The following is a 23,469-nucleotide window of genomic DNA, read 5'->3' as shown; positions in this document are numbered from 1 at the left end:
TGTTTTTGGGAATTCCGCGGGGAATTCCGCCGGGACATCCGCACCACTGCAGATGCCCTTAAAATAGAAACTACTATTTCAATTTTAGATTATCCGTTAAAAATAGAAACTTTTAGGATGTGAACCCACAATCCATTATCAATATTTCCATTACTTCACCAATCTTAAATTAACTGTAATTACTAATATAGCCCTTAGATTCAATACACTCCATACATGTCGCTCCTTCTCTTCTCAAAATTGGAATGCCCCTCTTCTCAAAATTGACGAAATCTCTAGAGCCAGGTGCTGCTCTTTCTCCAAGGCAAAGATGCGAAGCAGAACCACCGAAGGTTAGAACAACAGTGTTAAATGTACTCAATTTTTATTCAGTTTTTTGAGGCATGTTTTGGTAATTGAGAGCTATCTGCTCTTGTTTTGTTTTTGGCCTCGATCTGGAATTTCTGGGTCGGTGCAATTGCTCTTCTTCCCTCCTTCGAATTAATTCTTTCTTTATGCTCCAGATTAGTTTTTAGGATCCTTTAAATTTCTAGTGAAATCCTGTATTTTGGATGGGTGGAAATCTGGCAAAGCATTGTGAATTTGAATGGATATATCATATAGTAGTGTTTGGAGAGTAAAATGTTTCTCTTTTGGGAATGGGGAAGTTGCCTTGTATGTTGTTGCACACAATTGAAATCTAAATTGCTCTTATGCTCCTTCTAGATATCTTTCTTCAATAGCGAAATCACTTTCTTGTTTGATTTCTCTTCTGCTAATTCAAGATGTATTTATGCTTTATCCAGTGTTTTTATGCACATATTGATTATGTTTTCGTTCCACTTTATATTACTACTTAGTTTTGGAAGATGGACCACCTCGCTAAGAAAGATGCAATTATGATGCAAATGCTTGAAGAGATAATGAGGAATTATCTGGCGGCCCGATTGTGCGTTATACAATTGATTCTTAACCATCTAGGTGTGAGCAAGAACAAAAGACGAACTCAATTGGTGTTCCCATATAGTATGGTTAGTAGGGTACCCTTGCAAGTTAGCCACATAAACAGATTGGTTGGTGTCACTGACACTGATTGTCTAGTGAATCTGAGAATGGATCGAAATGCATTTGGCCGGTTGTGCGCTTTATTCCTCCAGCTTGGTTCTCTCCACGACAAGCGTAGCATTTACATAGAAGAGCAAGTGGCCATTTTCCTTGGTGTTTTAGCCCACCATTAAAAAAAATTAAATAGTTAGATTCGACTTCTGTCGTTCAAGGCAAACAGTCTCGTGGTGTGTTAATGATGTTCTCGGGGCTATCTTGAAAATGCACTCTCTTTTCCTTGTCAAACCCGAACTAGTTTCTGAGGATTGTCTTGATTGGAGGTGGAAAAGTTTTAAGGTACTGTTTGTGTAGATGTAACATTGTGTTTACCTTTATACTTTTGACAACTTTGTCTGAAGCTTTGATTAACAAATTCATTTCACACGCTAACATCTTCTGTAGCACCCCGGAAAATTTTTGATTTTTTTTTATTTGATGGCTTATTTTCATTTTATTAATGAGGATGTTGATTTGGAAATGCATTTTTGGAAATTGATTTCTATGAGGTTGTGTTAATGATGTGAAATTAATGGTTGAGAGTTATGTGGAATAATATGATATGTTTTCCAATAGGCGGGATTTAATTAAATAGGATCATGCATATTTGTGCCAGTTACCTTATTCAAATTCTTTTCGGCATTTCTATTTATTGGAAGTAATATCTTCTTTCTTGGATTTATTTAATTATTTTGGGATATTTATCCAAATTAAATCCAAAACCAAAATATTCTTATTTATTTTTCCATGATTTTCGAAATCTCCTATTTTTGGGAGAGGAGAAATTAAGTATTCTATAATTGATTTCTTACTTATTTCTTTCCATGAATGAATTGGAATATTCTAGCCAATCTTGCCTTACTTTATTCTACTTATTAAAGATTTGGAAATTTTTCTGGTGGGAGGAACCTTAAACCACATGCCTACTTCTCATTATTTTTGGAGGATTTTACAAATTTCTCTACTCCGTATTATTTTATTCTACTCCGTGAAATACCAAATTAAATCATAAGCTAATTAAATAGCTATGACTTTCAAAAATCCTCCCCTTATTTCTCCCCATAATTCACGCCTCCCCCCCCCCAAATCTCTCAAATCTTTATTTGATTTATTCTCCCAAATCTTCAATTAATTGTGGGATATATTATTTCCTAACTCTATAAATAAAACCAAAAACCTAACCCTAAACCAATCTCACACGCCTCCCTCTCAAATCACACGCCCCTCCCCTTGCTCCATCTTCTCCCACACTTGTTTTTCTACTCTACTCAAGATCATTTCGATTCGCCAAGAGTTTGTTGAAGAATCAAGAGCTATATTCGTTTCTACCGATTGTTTCGTTCAAGAAAGGTACAATCAAACCTCTATTCTTCATTCCTCTCCATCCAAACATTCTTTCGACTCCCTCATGCATCTAGTGAGTGTAGGGATTTCAAATCTAAGGATTTAATCGGTGGGGAATTTGTGTTTGCATTTATGTATGCGTTTTGAGCGCAATTTTGTGAAGTTTGATTTGAATCTTTGGTGAATGATGTGAGTTTATGGGCAAACATGATTATGAGAACCTTTTAAGCATGATTATGTGTTTTCCAGCATGAAAGGTTGGTGTTTGTTTGATGGAAGATGAAAACCCTATTTTCGAAACTATGAACCTGAAATCTGTGGTGCACGACCAGTAGCTTCTGATCTGTAATTGACTCATCAAACGAACTAATTTTGATATGAAATTTTAACTGAGTAAACTTCAAGGTGTTTTCTGTGTTGTGTGTGAATTTCAGCCCCTTTTGACGAAAAATGAATTTTTAATAAATTTTTGAAGTTGACTGCGCAAATCTGCCAGAAACCTGTGTTCTCGCCAAGAATGTTTCGTTTTCTGTTTGACTGACCAACTGACCTCCGATTGATGTGATTCTTGAACTATATGAACATTTGAAGTATATTCTAAGTCGTGTAAAATTTTAAGCCTTTTTAGGCATTGGATGAATTTATGGTGAATTTTTCAAATGAACTGCGCAGTGCTGTTAGAAATTTTATGTTCCGACCAGAGAATTTAATTATTGATTTGACTGACTAAACGACGTGATTTAAGTGTGAAAATTTGTCAGGATGAACTTGAATGTGTATTCTGTGTTGTGACCAAAATTTAGCTTCATATTAGGTTGGGTGAATTTTTAGTGATTTTTATAAAACGGTCGCGCAGTTCTGTCAGTTTTCTGCTTTGATAAAATGATATTTATTTTCAAGTTTAAAAGTATTATATGATGCATGTATATCCAAGGAATGTGTTTAATGATGTGATCGCGTGAGATACGTCGAAATATACTATGGTGTGTTTTTCCATCTTTGTGATGAACGTTGGGTTGGGTAATTTGAGAGAACGGTGAAAGAAACGATAGGACATGCATGGTAATATGTTTTTGTGGAAGGCTGACTTGTGTTGTCGTTGACAAGGGTGATTGTGTATTCGTGAACTCGAGGAACGAGAGTTGCCATAAGTTGGATTGTGAATTGTTAAGCGGACGAGGTGGGCTTTCTTTTCAAACCTCTTTATTTTTCCGAAAATATGATGTGGTGTTATAAGGGTGGTTTAAAGTGTTATGTCATGCCGTGATTGTTTTGATGTTGAGATTGTTGCCTGATGCCTAGTTCGTTTGAGCTTGCTCCGTTAGGCTATAGGGCTATGTTGAGATTGTGTTTGATGCCTAGTTTGTGAGTTCGCTCCATTAGGCTATAGGGCTATGATAAACGAATTCGGGTCTGAGTAGGGCCGCAAACCCTATCAGGCTGTGTACACAGAGGGGATCGTGAGCCGTCCTTGCTAGTCGGCCGGTCTCGTGGGCGAATAGTGTGGCCACACTTTCGTCGCACTATGGTAAGAGGATGTGATTGATTGATTGATGAGAAAGTGGGGAGATTGTTTTGACCGGCCGGTCTGCGAAAAGTGTTTTTGTGATACTCGTGATGTTTCTTAAATAAACGTAAAAACTCGAGTTCACCGGTATGGATGACATAACTGTTATAAAATGTTTTCGGCATGAGCCCATTGAGTACAACAAATACTCAGCCCTGCATATCCTTTTTCTTTATGTGCAGGTTGAGGGGTGATGTTGCGGCGGATGTTGAGTGAGCTTTAGGAATTCCCGGATGCGTCGTGTTTTCAAACATGGGCGTCATCCTATGACTCTCCTCTGATACTTGTTTTTCCGCTGCCGTGTTTGAAATAAATTTCTAGAAGTCTTCCGCACTATTTAATACTGCTTTATGACATTAAGTATTTTGAGGCTAAAATCCGTTGCTTAACTTTTCAATAAACTAAAATATTTCTTTTTGAAGTTAATTGGGTTTTTCATATTTGCCTCCCCATTTTTCTTCCCTGCTCCTTCGTCCCTTCCCTAGTCACGATTTCCCCGTCTTTACTATCCTTAGTGAGGGCGGTCGTGACATCTTCACATTGTACTATTTCCTTCTTATGGATGTCTCGGGGCGCTCGATGGTACTTTTGTTAGCGTTCTGGACCCAAATTCCGTCAAACCGAGGAATAGAAAGGGTCAGATATCTTCTAACGTACTAGCAGCATGTGATCGGCACATGCGTTTCACCTATGTTCTTCCCGATTGGGAAGGCTCGGCTGGAGACTCTCGAGTACTGTGAGACATTGTGAATCGCCCTTACAGATTGAAGGTGCCTATAGGTCTGTTCATCTGATTCATTTGATATTTAGGAAACAAAAACAGTTATTCTGATGAGTGTTCTTTTTTTTCTAGGCTCGTACTATCTTTTTGACAATAGTTATGCAAACAGTCAGGGTTTCTCACCCCCTACAAAGGAGTGCGATATCATCTCAAAGAGTGGGGACCAGAAGCTGATGTACCACAAAACACAGTGGAGTTGTTTAATACTCTCTCAGTCCCGGCCTAAGTGAGACGTTTCTATTTTGGCACAAGGATTTAAGTTGTGGTGTTTAGTGAATTAAATTATTAATGAAAAAGTAAGTGATACGCTCGAATTTTGCACAGTTTCAAGGCCTTTATTTGGTCTATTTTTAATGTCAATATCACAATTCATGTCCATATTTAGTATGTTTTGTCTATTTTGGTATTTTGATGTGTTTTGTGAGAAATGTGCATTTGCGAGCCTAACAAGATAGCTAAAAAGCGAAGTTGGAAATCTGGAGCTTTCAAGACGTCCAGCGGTCCGGTGCAACACAGCCAACGACTACTGGCGCCCACCGACCGTTGAGCCTGTAGCGGTCTGCTCCGGGAAAGTTGTGCATGAAAGGAAGAACACGCCCAGCGACCGCTGGGGTGTGTGCAGCGATCGCTCCAAGTGATCCAGAAGATACAGGATGATTGCCAGCGACCGTTGTTCAAGAGGCAGAGGCTACAGATCAACCCACAGCGACCACTGGCCAAGGTGTAGCGGCCCGCTGGGAAAAAGCGGCGAACAGAGATTGCCCTACTTTCTCCCCAAGATTTATCATACTTTGCAATCCTTTTCCTTATTTGAAGAGAGACGATTTTCCCCTATAAATACCCCCTCAAGCTTCATAAAAAAGAAATCTTCTCTTTGCAAAATATTTCCAGAGCTTAAAAGTGAGAGTACTTCATAGTGCAAGGGATTGAAGAAAGAATCAAGAAGAAGATCAAGGCTACAAGGATTCAACCTTTGGATTTTATTTGCTTTAGTTCTTATTTTCTCTATGACTTCCCTACAATCTATGTTTTTAGCTTATTGAATTATGTGTAACTAAACTCATAGGATTCTAGGGATGTGTTAGTAACGACTTTGGTTATACAATTCCGTTTTCTATTTAATATTCGTTTTGTTCTTACTTTGTTTCTTCCTTAAGTGTTGGATAATGCTTCACATTTGAGTGACACATTCTGTGATGAATTAATATAACTTGCTACATAATCGTGAGAGGAGGTTGGTGAGTTAGATCTACTTAATAGACACTACAATTAGCTTCCCTTAAAACGGTACTGTTAATTGAGAGCGAGGACTTTACAAGGGTCTTAGGTGCTTTAAGGAGTTACGGATCTAGGATTGACAACCCTAGTGTTAGTAATCAACGTTTGCATCGCATGAGCATAAGCTAGGTGACTCGTTCTATCAAAGTAAGAACTGTGCTAGGGTGTTGTAGTTGGAATTTGTATAGCCATAACTGTGAACGCACATCTATGGAATTCCCTTATCTCTTATATTTTATCTCCGTGATTTATTTGCAATCAGTCGTTTATTGCTTTCAATTGTTCTTTGTTTACAAAAATTCTCAAAACTTTTAGTTTTCAAAATAGTAATTGAGTTTTAGTAGAAGGTAGTCAGTCTGTGATTGTTTTCCCCGTGATCGATATCCGGTACTAACCTTTAGCTATACTAGATCTACCATGTATACTTGCAGGTATTTTTAGTGCTAATAAAAAGTGCATCAGTAAGAGAGAGAGTAAAGTAAGAAACAGAGAGAATAAAGTAAGAAAGAGAAAGAGAGAATAAAGTAAGAGAGAAGATAAATTATGAGAGATAAGAGGATAAAGTAGGAGAGAGGAGTGAGTTGATTGTTGTCAAAAAAAGAAACGTCTCACTTAGGTTGGGACGTACCAAAAAGGAATACATCTCACTTAGGCTGGGACGGAGGGAGTATGAAACACACTAAGGCCAGAAATATCATCGAGCGTGCATTCGATGTATAGAAGATGAGATGAGGCATACTACGAAGTGTGTCCTACTACTCGGTGAAGATCCAAATGCGTCTGATTATGGCTTGCTTCTTTTTACACAACTACATAAGGAGTGAGATGGTTGTTGATCCATTAGATGAACTACTAGATAACTTATCAATGAATAGACTCGTGAGGTCGAATTCGTTGACCACGTAGAGGCGAGCACGGGCTGAACCATTTCAGAGACCAATTGGCGCATACAATGTGGGCGCAGGTACAATATAATTATTTGGAACTTTTTTTATGTGTAGTTCAATTCATATTGGTTTATCTTGTTAATCACTTTTTATACGTGTGCATACACTGCGGCACACTAACGCCAGACCTTGAAGAGTTGCTTAATCGTTTATTCGGTTGGATATGCGATAGGCTCATGAGCGTGGGATGATCGTTGTAATACCAAGTTGATTCTAAATTGGAGTATTACCAAACATTGTTATAATTTTTTTTCGTACAATTCAATCTATATCAGTTTATGATAAGATATTTAACTACACATTATAGTTCGGAACGTGTGATTTAGTCAAATCTTCTACTCATTTTATGATGTAGTCATTACTTTATTACAATTTTGAAATAGTTAGACCCCAACATAAAATGATCCAATCATAAGTAGATGTCGGGAAATGTAGAAGCTTGTTACTTGTCGGGAAATGATTTAATCATACGTTCCTAATCTCCTTCTGAAATATTCCTCTTTTGCCCCTGCCATTAACTCATGGTTAATGTTGATCTAAATTTTAAATTCAAATTTTCATAAAAAGGATATGTACTTAATTATTAGAGGAAGCGGAGGTGGATTGGATTTAATGCAATTTATTTCTTACTTCCTGTGACTTGTTGCAAAAAATTCACTATTTGAATGACTCAAAAAGTGAGTGGAATACTTGATATGGATTCTTTTGTCACATAAGATACATAATTGGAGTTTTCTTCACCACCTAAAGCTGCAATATAATATCAAATATGATGACTTCAAAAAGTGAGTGGAATATTTGATATGGATCTTTTTGTCACATAAGATACATCATCGGAGTTTTCTTCACCACCTAAAGCTGCAATATAATATCAAATATGATGACTTCAAAAAGTGAGTGGGATATTGATATTGATTTTTTTGTCACATAAGATACATGATTGGAGTTTTCTTCACCACCTAAAGTTGCAAATGAAAGCATGTGTATTGGAAATATGAGCCATGTGAAGAATCTTATGTTATGCAAGGTTACGAATATCATCACGGGTGAGTTTGGAGACTCAAGTAATACCTACACTCTATAACTGCATCTTTAAATTTGCTTCACTTGGAACATTCCAATCACAATAAAAATGGGCAGCAATGTTCCAACCCAAGATGTCTTCTTCTACAAATCGAGTTAGACTGCTGCAGTGGACTCACTAATGCTCTCTATCATACTCGACACCAAGAAAAAGGCGAAATGGGAGGGAACGGTCTTACCAATTGACATTTGGGAGCAAGTCACCAGAGTTGTCACAACTTAAGTAGGAACGAACGATCGTGTCTTGCTGTAAGCCAAAAAACATAAGCCAAACTAAGCACCCTGTGTTGCCTAATATTGTATAACATAACTGAAATGCAAATAGACCTTGACTATGTGATCCCACTCCTCGTTGTCGCAGTCTATCTTGTAATCTCCGCGGTCATTAAATCCCACTCCACTCATACCCAATATACTAACCAAGGAGTTATAATTTCTCTTCATGACAGTGATTTTTGAATTTATGTGAGAAGTTGTCTTCATGTTCGTCAAACGAAACTGCAACTTTATAGCATCTTCAATTTTCCCAAGGTAGCCCGTACGAAAACAATTGTCTGACTTCCAGCCATGGACAGTGAGGTCCTTCAGAGTGGTTACAAGGATCTTCTCCTCACGCTCAGACCGACTCCTCCAAGTACGATCTCCCTTGAACTTCTTAGAACATCCCAGGTGCAAGTTAACCACTTCAAATTTCATTAAATAATCAAAAACAAAAACATAATCAGTGTTGTTGGGATCGTCGACTGCACATTAGTTTGATATTGTCCGCTTTGGGTGGAGCCAAGCCCGCACGGATTTGTTTTTGGGTCACCCCCAAAAGGCCTCAAACTAATTGGGGTTGGACATAAATTATATATACCTTCCAACTTCCCTCACTCATCCGATGTGGGATGGGTTTGCACCCAACAATCAGCAACTGAAAGATTAAATTCAGGAATACGTAGAAGATTTCCAAATTACAAAACAAAAAGCAAAACATACTCTGCTCGTTCTGACTGTTGTCCAAGGAGAACTTCGAACACTTAGAAGATGTTGACACACTAATTTAAGACATGAGCGCAAAAAAGATATTTCAGCAAGTAAATGTAGTGAGAACAATTTCAAATAAGCAAGAACAAAACATCAACTATCTGGTACAGGTCATTCAAATTGAAAAGAACCTTACTTTCCTTAAGGATGTTCAACTAAAAGGTAAAACGATGCACAAGTGTCTAAGAAACAATATATTTTACCATATGCCGAGCACAAAATTAGAAAACATTATCATTTACTAGCATAAGAACATCACGTTGTATGACAAACAAAAAATGACCAAAAACGACCAAAATGGAATGACAGTAACCTCTTGCAAGTTTAATGATGCGATAGAAGATAATAAACTTATTCGGCTTCGAGTTATAAGGGTTGTCGTCGGCTTCGAAAATACTAGATTCGCATCTGGCATGGTCGATTGTGACAAAATCACGCCATAGAAAGATTAGGGTTTAGGAATTTACCTCCGTGATGTGCGTCCCTAACCTTCTTGACTGCTAAAGAAGTAGAGCCGCCGCTTGCAAATGAAAGGGCATATCAAAGGAGCGGGATTTAGGGTGTGTTTTATTGCTAAGGTGAATAAGTACAGTCTTGGAAATGTAAAGAAAGTCAGAGGATAGTTTTGGAATTTCACACTATCTATAACTGTAAATTACAAATCAAACACGTGATATTAAAGACTATAGATAACATACCATCAATTCAAACACCATAAATAAAATTAGAAAATCAAGAAAAGCATTGCTATAAAATGGATGTGTTTTTATGTATATGAAATATAAACTCAATTCACACCCTTAATCTATACTATCTCTATCCTTGAAAAATATAAACTTTTAAAACGATACAAATTATAATGCATAATTAATAAAGTAATAGAAAGAGAAAGTGGGAGAAAATGGGTAAAGTGAGAGAGTAAAAAATTGGTGAAATTAGTGTTAATAGATTGTGGGGTTCACTTTCTAAAATAGAAATTTTAAAAGTTTCTATTTTTAAGGGATTAACCAAAATGGAAAGAGTCTCTATTTTTAAGGAATATGTGTAGTATTTATAAAAACCAATGACGTGGATGTTAGTTTTATAAGAATTTATTTATCAAACTAAATACTTAAAATTTAAAATAGGATATGACTTGAAGATTGAGATTGAAATAAATTTCGACTTATTTGGTTATTCATACTATCACGATTGAAATACCGTCGTAATCGTGATTTTCTAAGGATGGAAAAGCCCGATAAATCGTGATTAGTGATGAAAATTAGAGGAGGAGATAAAAACGATGAATGATACAAGATCAATCAGTTTAAGGGGTATCCAAAAGGGAATACTTGAATAGAATGACTCGATCATAAAGACTCGAGTCAATAGTTCATACAATACAACTTGTCAAACATCATAGCCTTTAAGGAAATACAAAATTTAACTTGCTTCAAAGTACAACGGGAGCAACTGAACATGGTTCCATGTATGAAGACATGAACCTACGAGAATGGTGCATAAATACAAGAGTAAGCCCACTTGAATCAGCACGACTCCATTCCTTCACAGCTCAATCTCCACATTGAGAAATGCATGCAGGGTTGAGTACATGAGTATTCAGTGAACATATTGCCAAAAAAATACAATTATACTACCTTCGTCCCGCATTAACCGTCACATTTACTTTTTTGCACTCGTTTTGTAAAATGATAATAAATAGTTAAAGTCGAGAAATAGTACCTTGTTCTCTCTCTTATTTTACTATTTCTCGACTTTAACTATTTATTATTAATTTTAAAAAACGAGTGCAAAAAAGTATATGTGACAGTTAATGCGGGACGGAGGTAGTACATTTAAAAATATTGTCAAGCATCAAAATTGTAATGGTTGGGAGTTTTTCTTAAAAGACCCAAGCTTACTAAATACTTTCCGAGCTAACATTCGATTGCACAATCTAAGGTCTTTCTGTAATTCATTATATCGGAACATCTTGTGACGAGAAAAGGACCACTTTCCACGGTCACTGAAGTACCAACCCTTACGATGACATAGTCCACATGTACATTAGTATGAGTAGAGGCTCTCCCATTCCTGGGACCCAAATTTAATTTATAACCTTTGGTATTGCACATTCGGTATAGCTGAACAAATATGCATCATCACATAAAATATTTATGACAAGACAACATAATTTGCATAAAATAAATATCTTCTCAAAATTATTTCGATTTTATCCACATTTTTATGTAGGATATAAAAGTTCAGCTTATGTGCTTCCAAACACCGTAAAATAATATTAACCAACTTGAAGTTAAATTCATTGCGATGTATCTTGTCTAATAAAGGTAATACTACCTCCGTTCACTAAAAATGGACTAACTTGTAAATGAGAGTTTTAATGCATAAGTGGTAAAATAAGAGATGAGAAGAAAATGTGGTGAAAGTAATGTTGGTGGATTGTAGGGTCCACATATAATAGTAGTATTTAATTAATTTAAACTTTCCATATTTAGAATTGGTCTAATTTTGGTGGACGACCCTTTTTTGTGGATGGAGGTAGTAAACTATTTAGCTTTGAGAAGTAGATAAAAGCGGTGATATGCAACCATCAGTCAGCCTCCGTCCACGCCGCTCAACTATTGATGTCGCTCTTCCCTCTCGCTAGACTCAAGCTCTACCCCCGAGCTTGAGTTCGGTCTCGGTCTCCACCTTTTCCTCTCGTCGCAAGTAGCCCAACGTCTAACGATGCTTCCTACTCGTGCTCAGACTGCTCTAGCCACGTCGTTCCTTCGCGTTAGGTTTGTCTCTCGGCTCCGACGTCGCCGTCTTGCATGGCTTGAGCGCCACTGCTATTGCTATCTCCCTCCATCTCTCTCTCTCTATTTCTTTCTATGCACCGAAGCTGATCCCCTCCCCCTACCCCACATGGTGTTACCATGTGATGTTATCAGACCTATTTGACTGATTATGGGATTAATTAATTCACATGCTAAATAATTACTTGCATATAATAGCGCACATAAATCACGCACAAGGAAATTTAAACCCAAAAATATGAATTCCTACGTTATAGAATCACCGAACAGATTCTCCAAAGAATCGAAGATTGCTTGCGCCTTCTCTACGTGATGATGTTGTACTCGACCACGAATCTTCTAATCTGTTCCCAAACTCAGATTATGACCTTTGGATGGACGAAGCTTGTTAGAATAAAAAAGGAATTGATTAGAAAGAAGACATAACTTCACTTATGTGAAGACTGAAATTTTCGTCCACTCCTTTACTAAGGAGCACAAAATTTTGTGTTAGATTAGGTCACAAATCTTCTGTCTATTCTCCTTTATATATAGTTATAATTAGTTACGGATCCATGGAGGTTGGACTTGGATTAAACATATTGGGCTTGAATTAAATTGAGCCCCAATTTAAATATAACTAACAATCCCACATAATATTATTAGAAATCACTATAATAAAATAATATTGATTGTCATTCCCAAATTACAAGTAATTTGGATTTTCCTCTTTAATTTAATATTTTATGTGTTTAAAATATAAATATTATTAATTATTTAACTTTAATCAAGTGAATATCCTTTTCTTAGAATTGTACAAAAATTTATTAAAAAAACAAATTAAAAACAAGCCGCGAGAAATAATATGGGAAGTAAAATGGTTGTATAAACAGCAGGGGTGATTGTCCGTACCACCCTTGTTTCTCTCTCTTCTCCACCATACCCAAACAAAGAGAGAAGAGAGAGACAGAGAGAAAAAGAGAAGCTCCGAAAAAGGGAAAATCGCCTCTTCCGCAGCCGTGATTCTCAACGTCTCCCGCTTCTGATTCTCCGCTGCGGGACCGACTACACCACCGCTGCCTCCCTTCTCCTTTTTCCGTCAATGAATCACCTTTCCCCTCTCTGAACCGCACCGATCATCCACGGATTTTCGATCTCCAAGGTAATTTTCTCTCCATCGTCTTTGCAATTGCACGCACCTTCATTTCCCTCGCCATTCTCAATTCAATTTCTATCTGATCGGTGTGATTTTTTTTTCAATTAGGGTTAGGTTTAGGTCTGCGACGCCCTCACAAATGGAAGCGTCCGCTGCAAATTCGGACGCTTACAGGAGCTCCTCTTCTTCTTCTAATTCGAATCATTCCCGAAGAAATGGGGTGCATATTTCTGCTTCCACCATTCTCCGATCACCCTTATCCACCTTATTGGAGTACACCGGCTTCATCCGAACCAGGTCCAATAATTCAGAATCCGATTCTCTAGTGAATACCACAAATGACTCTGCGCCTGCTCCTGCTACAAGCAGTGCGGGAGAGGTTTCCATTAGGATAATTGGCTCTGCAGAGCAAGATCATGACAGGGCTGCTTCTTCTCTGCATTCGGGGCCATCTGCGCAGACGGAGCCCCTTTCGAGGTCACCGTCTGGAGGTTCTGCACTGTCCTCATTGGAGAGTCAGGTTGATTTGCGAGAGTCTGGAGATGGAGCTGCAAACTCAGATGGTGATAATGCAGATGGTGCTCAGGGAGCTGCCACCAATAATAGGGATTCTTCCTCCTCTTACCAGAGATATGATATACAGCAGGCTGCCCGGTGGATCGAGCAGGTCCTTCCGTTCTCCTTGCTTCTGTTGATTGTATTCATACGTCAGCACCTGGAAGGTATTATTCTCTGCTTCGTCTTACTTTAAGTATTCACCTTACCGATGTTCAAGTCTGCCAGTGTTCTTACATCTGTATGATCTGATTCGTGTCAATCATAATGAAGCTGCTAATACTTTAATTGGCCTTGTACTTTACTCTTTATTTCAAAATTTTCAATTGTAGCTGCATATTGACGTTAGCCAGCCCCTGCCCGCATGCACAATATATATATCATCTAATATAACAACCTAGATCTGATCTACATAAAAGCTTGCAATAACTTTTGTTCTTTTATCGCTTTGTATGCTGTTTCTTTCTCCTTTCTAAACTGGATTTTAGTATTTCCGTCAACTTGTTGAAATTTTAATGTTGGCTTAATTTCTCTGCGAAAGCCCTTTGTAGAAAGTTCTTTGCTCCATTACTCAATGAACTCTTTATTATACCTCTTCACCATCTATCCAATGTAAAAACTAAAGTTGCTTGATTAACATTATTCGAAGAACTCTTTGTTATGCCTCTTCACCATTTATCGTAGTATTAAAAAATCAAAATAATTGATCAACTCCTATTTTTGCAGGATTCTGTGCTACTATCTGGATTGCTGCAATCATGTTTAAGTCAAATGATATGGTACGGAAGCAGACAGCACTAAAGGTACTTGATGTAGATTTCCATCTCTTTTGAGAAACTTTTTTTATCCATTTTCTGTGAAGTCACTGCTAACAAGGAACTGTCATCCCTCTCCAGGGTGAGAGGAAAATAATGACTCTTATCGGCATTGTCGTTCTTTACTCACTTCATGTTACCGGGATGTACTGGTACTATCTGAAAGATGATGTGCTCTATCCATTGCTGATGCTGCCTCCAAGAGCCATACCTCCCTTTTGGAATGCGATATTCATTATCATGGTGAATGGTGAGTCCTTTAATTAATAACTGCAAATTCGTAGAATTACATATCAGTAATTTGACCTTGGTCTTTGTCATGCACCGCTTTCTTAGATACACTTGTTCGTCAGGCAGCAATGGTCATCAAGTGTCTGCTCTTGATATATTACAAAAACAGCAGAGGTCGGAACTACCGTAGGCAGGTAAAATATGTCTGTGCGGCTGTGCCTTCTTTTAACTAAACATATTTATAGTATTGTGCAATTGTTTTAGGAAGTGCATACCTGTTAATCAAAAATTGTCGATTCACAGGGTCAATTGTTAACTTTAGTTGAGTACCTGCTGCTCCTTTACCGTGCACTACTCCCTGCCCCTGTCTGGTACCGCTTCTTTTTGAACAAAGAATACGGGAGTCTTTTCTCGTCGCTTATAACTGGATTGTATCTAACCTTCAAGCTTACTTCTGTTGTTGAAAAGGTATTGACATGTATGTATCTCAGTCAAGTCTTTTATCTTAATGCTATAATTATAGGATTTGTAGTTTTATTCACTTCAGTAGTTATTTGCAGGAATCCCTCTAGTTTCCCTATTTGTGTAAAACCCGTACCTTTAGGCTCTACTGAATTAATTTGATGTTTTCAGGTCCAATCATTCATTACTGCTTTGAAAGCACTGTCAAGGAAAGACATCCATTATGGAGCTTATGCTACAACTGAACAGGTATTCATATTTCCTTGTATGTCCTTGGTGTCAATATATTTAAGATTGTTTGAGCTGCTGTTAAGGAAATTCAGTGGCTAAAACTGTTTTTTAATTATCCAGTTAAAGGATATGCACATACATTGCTATACAGGGCTCACATAACTTGCTTCCACTTTAGCACAAACAGTTAAATTCCGTTAATGTCAACCTTTATTTACACCTTGCATGTGAATGGCGCCCTTTACCTTTGCATGTGCGCTTAAAAAATGTCTGATATCCTTTGGCAGCATTACTTACCACTTGATTCTACCTTGCAACGGGCCTGGTACGGAACTTACAAAAAGAGATTGGGAAAATGCTTGATGAGCTGAAAGATCTAAGACCCCCACGAAGAAAATAAATTATTCCGCAAAATCTTTATGCTGCCATAGTCTTTTATGATGATGTACTCTTGTCACTGAACTTTACTCTACTGCATGTTCTTTCTATGTATTGTAGTATTAATTTCCAAACTAAATTCATGCCGCTCCTTCTGTGCTTCAATTTGATGAGAAATCCTATTGCTAATTCATTATTTTGATTATATGTAGGTCGCTGCAGCTGGAGATTTGTGTGCTATATGCCAGGAAAAGATGCACTCTCCAGTCCTTCTACGTTGCAAACACATATTTTGTGAGGACTGTGTTTCTGAGTGGTTGGTTTCTCTTCCTACCTTTAGCATTATTCCAAAATATGTTTGAGCAGTCGTCATTTCTTCTGGAGCTACAAATATGTTGGCAATAGCACGACATATCTATATGCAATGCGGTTCTCACCATTGGTTTAGCTTATTGTGCATTCTCGATTTGAGCTATTGTTATTTTGTGTTCCCAGGTTTGAGAGAGAACGGACTTGCCCTTTATGCCGGGCATTGGTGAAACCTGCAGATCTTAGATCGTTTAGTGATGGCTCAACTAGCCTATTTTTTCAGTTATTTTGATCCAGGAAGTTTTCTGCTTTGAAGGACTCAAAGCATCTCTGTCCTGATCACACCATTTGCATAGAAAATCTTGATTGTAACTCTTACGTTGCCTTTGACACGGTCCAACGTTGTAAAAAGAAAATGTATGTGTAACTGGAGTTGCATTCTCTGTCAACAGTATAAGCAATATAGCAAAACCACAGTTTTGATGAACTCTCATGTCCCAGTTGTTTACTTGCTTGGATGTGGAACATTTATACATTTGTTTACTTGCTTAGATCACTTAGTCAATTTTTGTTGTAGAATAAAAATGTCACAACCCATATAGTAAATCTGAACAATCTATCATAATATGACTTCAATACCATTGGATGATATAGGACTTAGGCTGGATTATTATAGAAGATAATGTTGTAGGAGATGTTATAAATGATACATCTATCCCATTCAAGATGTTCACAATCTTGATTGACACGGAGTTTTAGAAAAATATATTCAGTGTAATATAGTACAGAGGAAATGCAGTTGGATGTTTTAATGAAAAGAGATGAGAGATGAATTTGTAATATGAATCTTGTTGAGTCGAGACACATATGTTTCCTCATAATTGTTCTTGCAAAAATACCAACACTAAAACAAGAAATGATAATAAAAATGGTAGAAAAGAAGAAGGAAGTGTTATGATTTAGGCTAATGAACATTGAAGATAACCAAATAGCTACTTTCACTCAAACAATAACCTAATGGGGCAAAACGCCCGACCGTAATCTTAAGTGGGACAAACTAAAAAGTAAAAATGAACATCTTAAGTGGAACGAACGGAAAGAGTATAGTAAGTGATGCCGAACGAGTTTAATTATTTATGGTTTGGTTGTTAAGGATGAAAATGAAAAGTCAATACGATTTCCATAAAAAGGATGGATTTTGGTTTTAGATGATTTTAGAATTCAAGAAAAAAAAAATTATATTCATAGAACATTTTTTCTGAAACTACCCAAAACTAGAAACAATGAGATGTGCATGATATTGCAACTCTTGATATGATAATGAACAAGAATTGAGTTCACAACGTACAACAGCCTTACTAAAACCCTAAACAATCATTAAACTGAGAATCCAACAAATCCTCGTTACATTTTGATTCTAATATTTGTTTCGTACAATTTATAACTTGAATAATTTGATCATATTGATATTGATATTGATATTGACATTGACATGATTAGTAATAGTGACGTCTCACACCTCAACTACCATTTATTCCTTAAATTGTCGCTATTTTTCCTCTTTATCTATTCTCCCTTCACCGTGCTTTTGGTCTTCCCTTGCCCACCACCACCGCCGCCGCCCCGCCGTATCTACGAATCAGGTACATCACTCTCTCTCTTTCATTCTCAATCGGATCCTCTAACCTCGAATTTTCTTCGACGCTTTAATCTTTCCGATTCCGATTCTCAATCGCGAAAAAAGTGTTGGACTGCATTAGGTCTATTTTCGTTGAATTCGAATCATGTTCCTATCCAATCTGAAACCGAGATGAATCTATTCATATCTGTTGTGTTGCGATGTGATGTGCAGTCGCAAATGGATGTTGAGTCCGTGAGCAATTTGGGGGATTCATCCTCTTGCGCTTTATGCCATACAATTCTCACATCGGAGAATGAGGCCGACGAGCTCGACGCCTTCAGTGTATGCGGCGATTGCAAATTGTTGATGGAGGATTTCGATGCTGCCTCGCCTGAAGTGTATAATAGAAGGGGCGTATCGAGGAGAAGATTCGACAGCTCTGAGTCCATGGAGAGCATGTTCTCTCAGCAATTCTCGCACATGATCAGCCTCGCGAGGCAAAACCCCTCCAACGACGACGCTCATTCCGCGGATGGAGTGCGATCGAGGAGGTGGCGGAGAGTCTTTTCCGATAACGAAAGTGATGGTTTTGATTCCGTGTATGGAGAGTCTGAGTCCCTCAATGGGAGGTACAATAATAGGGCTAGTGACTCTGATGAGCTCGATAGCGATAATGATATCGACCCCATGAATGCTGGCACATTCCAGTGGAATTCCGACGATAGTGAATGGGATGAAGCTGAAGCTGAAGCTGAGCCAAATGTGTTGATTAATTGGGGAAGTCAGCTTGTGATACAAGCACACATTGGTGAATTGGAAGAGTCTTATGTTGGGAATTCGGGAGATTATCTCGATGCCAGGGGTTTCGAGGACCTTCTCGACCATCTCGCTGAAAATAATCAAAGTTCGAGGAGAGGGGCGCCTCCTGCTTCGCTATCTTTCATAAACAATCTGCCATGTCTTACGATTAACGGAGACAAGCAGCAGCAGGAGTGTGCAATCTGCAAGGACTCCTTCACACTTGGCACTCGCATCAACGAGCTTCCCTGTTTGCACCTGTACCACCCTTCCTGCATCCTGCCGTGGTTAGCTGCAAGAAATACGTGCCCACTTTGCCGATATGAGCTTCCTACGGACGACAAGGAAAGAAACGAGAATCAATTGATCTATGATTCTGATGCTGTTCTAGTGGATGAAGTTGAGGTTGATGCGGGTGCCGGGGATGATGATGCTCCGAGAAATAGATGGTTCTTCCTTGCTGCTCCAATTGTCAGTATTCTTGGCATATCCCTCATTCTGTGGCTTGGCGATTCGTCCGCGGCTAGACTGTGCCGGCCTCCTTGCCGGAGGGATAATAACCAGAGGAGATGGTACTCGTTTTTCTAGTTATACTTCAATTTGATTTTACTAGGATTTGTATATGCTGTTTGCATGTCATATGTTTCCATCTTTAGATAATATGCATTGCTGCTTCTGTATTTACATTTCCTCTACTCTTTGTATTTTCAGTGTTATGAGCTGATCTAAGATAACAAATGTGGAGTTTGGAAATTTTAATCATGTATCCATATAATTACACAGAAAGTCGGGTACAATAAAATGAAGCATTTACAATGCACAGGGATCACTTGTGCCTCTACATATACATCCTCACAATTGGGGCAGTAAACGAACTAGTCGAAGACCGAGGTTGCTTCGTGTGTTGTAGACCTCAAAATAATATGTTGAGGTAAAGAATAATCCAACCAGCCATTGAGAAAACAGCAAAAATGTGAACCCAGAACAGGACGGATGCAGCCTCCTTCCCACATCCTCGTAGATTGGCAACAGCCCCTTTGAATATGAAAACGAAAACAAATGTCTTAAACACGAGCAAGAATGTAATATTGACATTCTGTATGAAACAAGGCTTACCCGCAAGCACAGAAGTAGGCATCGTGTGTTGGAGTAGGAGCACGAATCTGAACATTTTGTCACCAGGGGGCAGGAATCCCAGTTTATCAGCCAACATGACAACACCTAGTCCAGTTGGAGGAACCAAGCACAATCTCCCGAAGACAATGGCTGCAGTCGTCCGGGCACCAATTTTTGCGCTCCCTCGTCCTGGCCCTGCATAGCAACATACAGTCATTTCTCATATCAACGATTATTCGATGATGATGGGAATAGGACTAGGCAAGTTACAGTTAGCTGATGTAGAATCTTACCGTCGACAAGGTTGCCTCCTAAAGCCAACAATATACACGGGATCATTGCTTCGCTGATAATATAAAATAACCCATTAGAATACTCACCAACTTACAATCATCCATCAACCAACAGATTAACAACCTCGGTCCATGGAGGGAGAACATCAACATATAACATACCCAAGAATCATGCAGCTGTCTGTGAAAAAGTAGAGAGAAGCATCTGCGGTGAATATTAATTTCTTTAAGAAAGGAACACACCCAATGAATATTGCAACAATCTGTAAAAATAATAATATTGTGAGGAAGGTGAGATTATTCCAAATCAATTAGGCCCTTGGCAAAAAATCACGCAAGCCAATATGCAGTAACCTTTTCTTGGATGATTACTTGAGCTTCAGTTATTCATAAATATTGAAATATTTCAAGAAATAGACTTACAGAAGCAATAATTGGTGGTTGAACGATTTGCTTGAGCTTCAGTTTTTCATAAATATATTTCAGAAAATCTTTGACCTGCACGAAGGGTTGAGATCAGAGATTCAGTAGAAAACTAGTAAAGTAAATGTGATTGCATGTCGCAGCATTTAGGTCCAACATAGAGCAACTTAGGTTTGGGTAGACCAAATTTCCTATATCTGGGCTAAACTGTTATTGTTGGTATCCTCTTGTGAAAAATTCAAAGCCGATTTAGCAAAGCTCTAACAGTAGACAAATAGGAATTCCAGAAAACTGCCTGAATCCATATCCTTCATCCTAGAAATTCGACAGACTATGAAGTAGTGATTAAACAGGACCAATAACTTCCAAACCTAGTAACTACGAAGTTTTTCCAAGCCACCAACATGGAACTTACATAATGGTCATAGACATATATGCATACATGAAATTCCCACATAGTTCTGTATATCAAATTTAATAGAGGCATGATACCAGCCTAAGATTATAGGCAGAACTGGAATTCGTTAAAGTTCTTACTTTGTCTTTATTGGAATTTGAATAAACTGGTGTTGCATCAGCAAGCAGGGGAAGTCGCTCAGGAGAAGCATCACTAGCAAGTGCACTGGGGCTATTTCTCGCAGAATTCTTCAAGGGCATATTTCCATCTTCACCATCATATCCACCAGGGGGAGGGGCAAGCATTTGAAAAACATAGGTGTACAGGATAATTGCGCCAACCTGTGATAGAAACAAATTATCCTTTGCAAAGAAGAGCTAAAAGTGTGAAGAGAGGTCGTAAAAGAGCATCAGGTGAGTAACAGTTTGTCTTCTGTCAGATAGATATCTACCTTTTACTATTTCAAACAATACTACAAGAATGATACCGTAGGCTCTTTAAACACAACATAATGCATGATATTAACATGCGTAAAACTGTAAAAGGCATATAAGAATGTACATCTCTATAAATTGTGGGAGAACTTGCTAAATATGTGACCTGAAGTGATCCATAGATCCTTAATTGTGAGAACTTACCCATTGGCCAAATGAGATGTAGGCATTTCCATCTTGAGAACATTTATCAGTGTCACCAAATGGGTTTGATTTATCTCGACATAATGCAGCAATCAAGACAAGAGGCACATTCCCAATATTCCCTGAAATAATGGAAATGATTTAGAGGACCCAGGTTTTATGCTGAAATCCATTACCAAGGCGAAGTGTACAAAGCATGAATTAACAGAAATCCTAAATCGAAGGAGAATAAAATTCAACATCTAGCCAATATTTTCAGGAGAGAGGAGAAACCATTGACATCCATCATAATTGACTTTCGAGTTTCGATGCAGTTGGCTTCAAGCTTGCAGTTTTAAATTCATTCCTCTTGGTAAGTAATAGAATCACAGTATTGTTTGCCGTCCTAATTTTATTAACTGGGCAAACTTTTCGTCTTCATATTGCTCGCTGTTAGTTTTAGTTAGTTCCAACACAGATATTAGGACTTTCTCTGGATTTATTTCCAAGATATGGTTCTCATATACTGCATTACTACTTGTGTAGCCAATCATCCTAAATTTTAAGCATTACTTTTACTACAACAAAACAAACGGGCTACCTTCATGCATCGTTGCATTATCTTTTCTACATGAAGCATATATATCGAAAACTTGATCTTTATCTAGTACACTAAAGAGGGAGTGTGCAGTAAATTCCAAATATCATGCACCATGGATAAAAACATCGCATAAGATGATAAGAGAGCACACTTGAACCAGAAAACAACTAGACATACAACTATTTGCCGCCGCCTCCGCATAATTACAGAAAGGCGGGTAAATAGAAAGGAACTCAGCCAGTCCTGTTGTACAGTACCTATTCCAATTTGCACTATCGTAAACTTGAAGTACGGGTAAGGAGGACGGACAATGGACGCAACAACAAGACCTATAATGGAGCCCGTTATAGAAGCAATCACCACATTGACAGGAATGAACCACCTGCAAAACTAGAATGTCAATGAGCAGCACTTATACTAATTGTTTCTTAGTACTCCCTCCGTCAGTTAAGATGACACACTTCCTTTTTAGTTTGTCACACATTTCTATTTCTAGAAACTTTCTATCTCCAATTAATACACTCAACCACTTTTTCTCTCCTCAATTAAATATCTAACTCTCTTTTCCTCTTCATTTAATACTTACACCCGCTTTCTCTCTCTCCAATTAAACACATAACCAACAGCTCATAAAATCCCATGCCGACTAAGAAATATGTCATCTTAGTCTGGACTAATAGTACTTGACAAACTCAAACTCTTACCATTCAATCATTTTTTCAAAAGTTATAGCTTGCCCCAATTGCGAAAATATCAAACACGGTAGAAGAAGTGAGAATACCAGCTGCAAGTAGTAGATCATGTCAATTGCACAGTTTAAGGCATGAGAAGTGAAGAATTAAGAATCAAACAAAAGCTGGTTACCCCGTTCAAGAGCTTTCTGCCATTAGAAGGCAAGATATTCACATACTTGGAAGCCATAAGAAGGCCAAGAAAGCACATGGTAAAAACTTTGGCTATGGGAAGAACCGCAATTTTTATTGTGCTGAGAACTGATTGGCCCCCCTTTTGGGGCTCGATTAAAACCTCGATCAGTAACCTCTGCACTCGATCCATCATCGAGTCCTTAAATCACTACGATTAGGGTAAACAATAACGAATTATGATCGATGAATCAAATAAATCGAAGAAGATAGAGGGAAAGGGGGGAAATTGAAAAGGAAAGGAAAGAGGAAGTTACAGAGGAAGTAATTGAGGGTCCAATTCCAAAATCGAGTAGCGGAAGAAAAGAATTCACGGGAGAGATTGCAAGACGATGGCGTTGAAGATCTTCCTCCTATGTAGGCCCCACCCACGCCTTTTCCAGAACTATTCTGAAACCAATCGAATCAAATTAGAGGTACAAAACCGTTGCTGCCATCTTCAAGTATTATTCCAATAATAATAATATTATTATTATTTCATCATCATATTATGATAAGAAGACAAATTGATTACGACAACATATTTATTTTCCGCAAGCACTCTCTCTCTTACGTTATTTTGCAGAATAATATAAATTCATACTCTCTCTGAATAAGACTCGTATTCCGCAAATAAGAATTCCAGTCCATTTTTATGCTAAGGGCATCCACAACGGG

The 23,469-nt window shown here is 38.0% G+C and overlaps 4 protein-coding genes across 7 annotated transcripts; 3 read left to right on the top strand and 1 right to left on the bottom strand.

Moving 5' to 3' along the window:
- Window positions 1-210: 210 nt before the first annotated feature.
- On the top strand, window positions 211-1,575 carry LOC121770135. The gene is made up of 2 exons (XM_042166930.1): window positions 211-332; window positions 840-1,575. Exons 1-2 carry the CDS (start codon window positions 246-248, stop codon window positions 1,215-1,217), a joined length of 465 nt encoding a protein of 154 aa, XP_042022864.1. The 5' UTR covers window positions 211-245; the 3' UTR covers window positions 1,218-1,575.
- An 11,205-nt stretch (window positions 1,576-12,780) lies between these two features.
- On the top strand, window positions 12,781-16,510 carry LOC121763394 (RING finger and transmembrane domain-containing protein 2-like). Of its 4 annotated transcripts, none has more exons than XR_006042433.1 (10): window positions 12,781-13,048; window positions 13,151-13,764; window positions 14,324-14,400; window positions 14,494-14,662; window positions 14,749-14,837; window positions 14,947-15,111; window positions 15,277-15,354; window positions 15,624-15,781; window positions 15,927-16,030; window positions 16,210-16,244. XR_006042433.1 is itself a non-coding variant. In XM_042159408.1 (9 exons), the coding sequence occupies exons 2-9, from the start codon at window positions 13,182-13,184 to the stop codon at window positions 16,313-16,315; spliced, it is 1,371 nt and encodes a 456-aa protein (XP_042015342.1). In that variant the 5' UTR covers window positions 12,782-13,048; window positions 13,151-13,181; the 3' UTR covers window positions 16,316-16,510. The 4 variants fall into 4 exon arrangements, 1 of the variants encoding a protein (XP_042015342.1); XR_006042435.1 differs by having other exon boundaries at window positions 14,947-15,121; XR_006042434.1 differs by lacking the exon at window positions 15,624-15,781 and having other exon boundaries at window positions 14,947-15,121; window positions 16,210-16,247.
- A 997-nt stretch (window positions 16,511-17,507) lies between these two features.
- On the top strand, window positions 17,508-19,126 carry LOC121792064 (E3 ubiquitin-protein ligase CIP8-like). The gene is made up of 2 exons (XM_042189854.1): window positions 17,508-17,666; window positions 17,876-19,126. Exon 2 carries the CDS (start codon window positions 17,882-17,884, stop codon window positions 19,028-19,030), a length of 1,149 nt encoding a protein of 382 aa, XP_042045788.1. The 5' UTR covers window positions 17,508-17,666; window positions 17,876-17,881; the 3' UTR covers window positions 19,031-19,126.
- Window positions 19,127-19,187: 61 nt separating this feature from the next.
- On the bottom strand, window positions 19,188-23,252 carry LOC121792063 (protein PIN-LIKES 6-like). Its single transcript, XM_042189853.1, has 11 exons — window positions 23,070-23,252; window positions 22,754-22,963; window positions 22,594-22,673; window positions 22,147-22,271; window positions 21,310-21,431; window positions 20,812-21,012; window positions 20,275-20,349; window positions 20,014-20,114; window positions 19,852-19,904; window positions 19,559-19,753; window positions 19,188-19,477 (listed from the first exon to the last, which is right to left on the bottom strand). Exons 2-11 carry the CDS (start codon window positions 22,946-22,948, stop codon window positions 19,356-19,358), a joined length of 1,269 nt encoding a protein of 422 aa, XP_042045787.1. The 5' UTR covers window positions 22,949-22,963; window positions 23,070-23,252; the 3' UTR covers window positions 19,188-19,355.
- Between the last annotated feature and the right edge of the window lie 217 nt (window positions 23,253-23,469).

This window comes from Salvia splendens, chromosome 2 (assembly GCF_004379255.2).
Source record: "Salvia splendens isolate huo1 chromosome 2, SspV2, whole genome shotgun sequence".
NCBI classification, from domain to species: domain Eukaryota; kingdom Viridiplantae; phylum Streptophyta; class Magnoliopsida; order Lamiales; family Lamiaceae; genus Salvia; species Salvia splendens.
Note: the sequence above shows the minus strand (reverse complement) of the source record. Positions and strands in the feature narration are given on the sequence as shown.